Genomic DNA, 6,000 nt, shown 5'->3' with positions numbered 1-6,000 from the left:
GAGGGGCTCTGCTCCAGGGCGGAGACGGAGGGGTGGAAATCCAGGGTTGCCACCAGGACAGCAGCCGAAGTCAGCCCGTCTCTTAAAATCTGAATACAGCTGACTGGCCCCCACGCTCCTTGACTGTGAAGGGTCTCGTGTCCCGCCTTCTGCCCCCTACCCGCCCCCCGCGTTTCTGTGAGTTCTCAGGTTAGATCCCTGTAGTCATTTCTGGCTCTGGGCTCCTGATCCTGGTGAACCAATCCCATTTATGGTCACCCTCACCCGCTAGATTTGTGGTCTGTCCGTCACCGCGTCGGTCCATAAGCCCCTTTCCTTGTTGCGGGGAAGCCAGTGACTCATGTCAGGCCTGGTGCACATGGCGCACATCATGCAAGATGTGGGAGCTAGAGGGGGTTTGTTTCTCGCTGTGCAAGGAGCACACAGCCTTGTATTACCTCTGAGATCCTCCCATTTCCAAAACCCATCAAGTTCCTCCTTGTTGAGTAAAAGAGCATCTTGAGATGAACATCATCTCCTCTGCTTAGAGAGTAATTGCAGTTTTTAATAGCATTTTTCAACATTACATACTTAAGAGATTATGAAAAATGCAATGTATTATTTCCCTTCACTTAGTCTCTCCTACCTCTTCTCCTTCTGCTGAACTTCCTCCTTTGGAAGCTGGAAACCCAGGGTGAATGGTTGTACGTGCGGTCTGGGGCCCCTCCTGCTCCCTGCTTCTCTGTCCCTGCCCATGCCCCCTTCCCCACCAATTTGATGGCATGTTCAGTGATGTTCTCCAGTCTCCCCTGACGATACCACACCCCCGGCAGGAGACGGGGAGGGGCAACTGGACTGGGGAAGGAGGGCATTTCTCTTTGACATCAAGCCTTGTTCGTAATGTTCATCTTAGAACCAGTGTGGAGGACATCCTTGCCCCAGTTCCCAGCCCCGAGGTGGTCGCTGTGGCATCAGCATCGTTTCTCAGGACTGCCAGGCACACGGGCTTTGTTATGGTTCACGTTCACCCCAGGACACCGAAGGGCTGTGGCCCCTGGAACGGGAGGGGCCTGGCGCCGGCATTAAGAGAGACCTATTAGGATCCCTCCAAAGGAGGGGTGGGCTGGCACTTGTGTGGGCAATCTTCCAACACGCTCCAGGCCAGGAGTCCTCAAAGCTGTCTGTCCATGCATCCAGGAGACCAGCATCTGCTGCTGTCACGCCTGCCCCTGGCGTTAGGCGTTGGGGAGGAGGCACCGACGCGGCCCCACGAGTCCACGGTCCAGCGGAGAAAGACTCGGGCTGATGGATCCCTGTAAGACGTGCCCAGGGCTCCTCCGGGGACGCGGCCGGGGCCAGGCCTGGCGGGCTCTCCGCTGTCAGCCAGGACGGGGCGGGGGGGGCGGGGGGGCTGCAATGCCCTGGGCCCGGCTCACTGCCCGGCCTGTGGCGGGAAAGCCGGGCGCACAGGGTGGCGGGGGCTCAGCCTGGAGGCCGCAGCGACACCGGAGCGCGGACCCCAGCCCGAGGCCGCTCACGGGAGCCTGAGGCTTGGGTTCCCACGGTGGGCTGCGCCCGGCTGGGCGGCCGAGGGTGAAGGGCTGGGGCCCAGGCGCCCAGCAAGGCCCCCCCCACGGCCAGTTCACCGAGGGGCCTACGGCTGCTGCGCTCGCCCCGAGAGATCTCCCGGCCGCAGGGACTGCGCCCCCAGACTCGTATGTTGAAACCCTAATTCCCAGGGTGATGGTATCTGGAGGTGGGTCCTTTGCGGGTGGAGCCCACGAGTGGGCCCGGCGCCCTTCCAGAAGGGGCCCCGGAGGTCAGGAGGGTGGAGCCCCAGTAGTGGGCCCGGCGCCCTTCCTGAAGGCCCCCCGAGGGCGCCTGCCCCTCCTGCCAGCGCCCCGCAGGTGCCGGGTGAGGCCGCAGCGGGAGGGCGGGAGCAGGTCCTCGGGGCCGCCAGAGCGGCTTCTCCTCGGAGCCTGGACCCCGGCCAACAGGGAAGGCGCCGGGGGCCCCGAAGATCGTGAGGGCGACAGGGAAGTGATCTCGAGGCTGAGACCCCGAAGTTCTGTTTTCTTAGGGAAAAAGGAAAAAAACTCTTTGACCACACCAGACTTTGATTGGATTAAAAAAGTGTATTGGATTTCCAATACTAAATAAAAACATGAATTTTTTTTAAAAAGCCATAGAGTTTACAGCATCAACTACAGAAAAGGCCAAACAAAGTGTACAGAAACTAGTCCCCAGCAGCCCTCCAGGCCCCCCTCCAGCAGGCAACAAGGCAACAGACACATTTGTTCCAAATCCTCCTGAAGGAAGCTGCTGAGCAGCAGCTCAACTAGGACATTACAAGACACACAATGGTTTAATTTCAAAAATCACAGGAAAATGTAAGAAAATGTATTAAATTGTGAAAAGGTGCAATACAGAATAGCTTTCCTTTTTCTTAATTTTAAAAAATCCCCCAACTTTGAACAGTTACTTTATTTAAAAATAGGCCCCTCCCCCCCGCCCCAGCTCTGCGGCAGTATCCAGGTACCAAGGCCCTGAGGTAACACAAGTGTCAGGGTTCACGGGAGGGAACGCCCCGAATACTGAGCACGTTTCTTTGGGCAAAAGGTAAGACAGTTTCTGGGGAATCTAGCCCTCCTGGTGTCCAGAGTGCTCTGAGTGCTCTCTTCAGGATCAGTTTAAGTGCACTGGTTTTCCAGAATCCTGCCTGGCACTATCCTGTGTGACCGGCTAGCGTGGCAGCAGGAGATCCAGCATTGCACTTTTCATTGCCCCCAAATAATAAATACAAAGAGTTCATCTTCTACAAAAGCAAATATGTGTTAAGACCTAAAAAAGGGGAAATAACGAATGTACAAAGGCAAGTGGGTGCCTGTGGGGCCAGGGCAGCGCCCGGGGCCCTCGGGCTGGTGGGCTGGGGACCCACCGGCGGTCTCAGCAGCTGACCTCTTCTTGGCTACAGAACCAAAGCCTGACGTGTCTTCTACTCTGCCTTCCACACTGTCTCCGGGGCACGGTGGGGAGTGGGGGAAGATGCTTGAGGGTCAGGCCTGTATTTTGTTAATATTCTCAGTATTTAAAAGAAAACAACACCTCAGCTCCTTACCTTTTTGAGACGAAAAACGTTAAGAACTGTTTGCCAAGGCAAAGGCTTCTGTGTGCGTGGCAGGGCCTCTAGCACGCTGCAGGCACCTCCTGCCACCCCCGGTCTAATCAGGGCCTTTGCTGAGCTGCTGGGATGGGGGTAGCGGCCACCTCCTCTGTCCCTCTCCGCTGTCCTGTCCCCTGCTGCCCACAGAACAATGTTCGGAAGGAAGTGGAGAGCCTCAGGGGTGCTCAGCCCCTGCTTCTCCTAAGGGGCTCTGAAACACGGCAGCGAGAGTCAGAGTGGCCGAGGACGGGAACTAGAGAGAAGCAAGGGGTCCTGCGTGGAAACAAAATTCCTTCCCTCACCCCCCGCTGCCCCCAGGGAGCAGGTGATGACGGAGGAAAGGGGCTCCACGGTGCCCCCTGAGTTTCCAGGAACGGGCTCAGGCTCTCACCCTGTTCCGTCCGCTTCACTCCCGCGATTGGAAGTACAGCACTGGCTTCTCAGCATGGACATTCTCATCGGGATATGACCAAGACATCAGGGCAGCTAAGTCCTCGAACTCACCTATTGCACAGAAGAATTTTTTAACTAGATCCAAATGAAAGTCCAGTTGCAACTTAGTGACAATAGAGATGGACATGCCAGGACAGGACGAAAAAGAAGATGCTTCCGTTCTCTGCAGGCTTCTGGAAGAAAGCACGACGACTGAAACATTCACAGACCTCAGCAGCCCCTCCACTTCTTATTCCCAACCCCCCGGCCCACCCCCACCCCAATACTTTGAAACTGCACAGAAAGCAATAAACAAGTCTTTTCAATGTTACATTTCATTCAAATAGATCTGTGATCTCACAGTGATGAGAGGAGAAAGTCAGGCCTTTAATAATTATAATAAAAAAAATAATAAAAAAAGCTTACAAACAGCAATGCAACATTTCCTCCCCCCTCAATGTGATGGATTAACAGCTGGTAGAGGATGCAAAGACTTGGAATTCAAACATAAAAACAAAAACAAAAAACAAGCCAACCCCTGGAACTACCCACACTGTCAATTACTTTTCATACATAATTCGAACAAGTAGTCAAATGTCAACCACTTGTGGAGAACACCATGGACTCCCTTGGTTTTTGATAGTGTTTTTCTTTTGAAGGTAAAATAAAATAGGACACAAATAAAATCGTACGTAAATGCCAATGTCTACACTCCATAAAGGCGATGCAGTTGCAGCACGAAGACACAGCCTGACCACAAAGTGAAATGTAGGGTGCACTTCTTGCCTCTTCCCCGGACACAAAATTTTGGCCCATGGTGCCCAGTCCTGCAGGATATTAGCAGGCAAAGGGAAGCCGCCTTGACACAGGCTTCTTCCAGGCCGACCAGGAGAAGGCAGGTGGCCCGTGCCTGGAGCCAGCCCCACACAGGGGCACCGGCTGGCTGGCTTGCTTGCTCTGTGTTCTCAAGTGCTGTCCTCACGTGCTCTGTACAATCCTTGCTTTCCAGGCTCTGTCCCAAGACTTCTAGACCTAGGTCTGCAGTCATGTCCTGGGGAAGGTCTCATGCTGTTGTGATGGCGTTTAGGTCCTTCATTAGTCCTTCCAGGTGGGCCATCTCTTTGGTCAGCTCATCTGGTTCATAGCTCTAGGGGGGAAGAGAAAGCACATAAATCCTCAGCACAGCTCCTGGCTCAGAGGAGATGCTCAGCGTACATCTGCTCAGTGAACGAGTGCATCTGTTTCACACCTCTGGGCCAGCACAGAAGACCAGCGTGACCAGTACACTCCCCGCCCGTGACACATACACCCAGACATCCTGGCTGGGCTGATGGCCCAGGAACTTACACTCTCGGAGTCCTCCAACATCCTTGTGGTCTCCTGCACTTCAGGGGCACTGGGAACCACCACTGGCATAGGAGGCCGGCTCCTTCCTAAAGTCCCAATGGAGGCAGTCTTCACCGAGTGAATGTGATGGTTCAGAGCTGAAGGGGAAAGGGCACCATTAGGTGTATGGCTGAGCCGGCTTCCCGAGACCTCATGACGGCAGCTAAGGTCCAAATGCTGCTTTAGGGTGAGGGATGCACCCAGGCCCAGTGCACAGGTCCTGCTCTGAAAAGGCACTGCACTAGACAGAAGGAGGGAGACCGTGGGGCATCTCAAGGCCAGAGAAAGTATTCCATTTGGCTTTAGAAAACTACTCTGCCTCGATTACACGTCCCTCAAGTATTATTTGTGGCAAAATGGAAAGTATGTATAAAGTACTTATGCTAAATCCCACAGTACGGTGGCTGTCGGAAGCTTAAGGCATTTGTGACAGGTTGGGTTACAAGCGGACTGTGGCTTTTGTCATGAAACACCAATGTTAGTCCAAAGAAAGACTGACTGACAAACCAGGTGTTCAGACTTGAGCATCTGGTGGACCTTTTCTAGAAAGTAAAGTAAGCGAAACAGTTCAAGAAAAACAATGGACAGTATTTGTGGCCAATGATAAAATTTATGTTTCAAGTGAAAATTAGAATCTTGAGAAACTTGTATCTGCCACCATGAGCTTGAGAGCCTCCCGATACTTGGGGACTGTGGTGATATTAATAAATGTATTTTCAGATATTGTATAATGAAATCCATCAAGATTTAAGGATTTGTGTAACCTATTGAACCAATATTTTCCAAATGACCAATGTGTGATGTTGGGTATCATGCATTCAAAGTGTAAGATTAGATGGATTTTAATGGAACAGAGGACAAGCAGTTCATGGATATGGTTGTGTTACATTACAAAACCTTTAAGAAAAACAAAAAAACAAAAAAACAAAAACAAACAAAAAAAAACCAAAACCTTTAAGAAACTACAACTTCTTGTGTTTTGCTATAGTATCAAAAAAGAATATCCAGTTATCTGAAAAGGTTACAAAAATACTCTTCCC

The 6,000-nt window shown here is 52.4% G+C and overlaps 1 protein-coding gene across 6 annotated transcripts in view; it reads right to left on the bottom strand.

The window, feature by feature from the left end:
• Positions 1 to 2,094: 2,094 nt before the first annotated feature.
• Positions 2,095 to 6,000, bottom strand: part of NEO1 (neogenin 1) — a 235,113-nt gene continuing 231,207 nt past the window's right edge. For all 6 annotated transcript variants that reach the window (XM_038580915.1, XM_038580918.1, XM_038580917.1 and 3 more), the window contains 2 exons: positions 4,922 to 5,058; positions 2,095 to 4,721 (listed from right to left, as the gene is read on the bottom strand). In XM_038580915.1, the coding sequence (XP_038436843.1) occupies positions 4,638 to 4,721; positions 4,922 to 5,058 (221 nt within the window). In that variant the 3' untranslated portion in view covers positions 2,095 to 4,637. The remainder of the gene's footprint in view (positions 4,722 to 4,921; positions 5,059 to 6,000) is intronic.

The sequence above is a fragment of the Canis lupus genome, chromosome 30 (genome assembly GCF_011100685.1).
Source record: "Canis lupus familiaris isolate Mischka breed German Shepherd chromosome 30, alternate assembly UU_Cfam_GSD_1.0, whole genome shotgun sequence".
NCBI lineage: Eukaryota > Metazoa > Chordata > Mammalia > Carnivora > Canidae > Canis > Canis lupus.
Note: the sequence above shows the minus strand (reverse complement) of the source record. Positions and strands in the feature narration are given on the sequence as shown.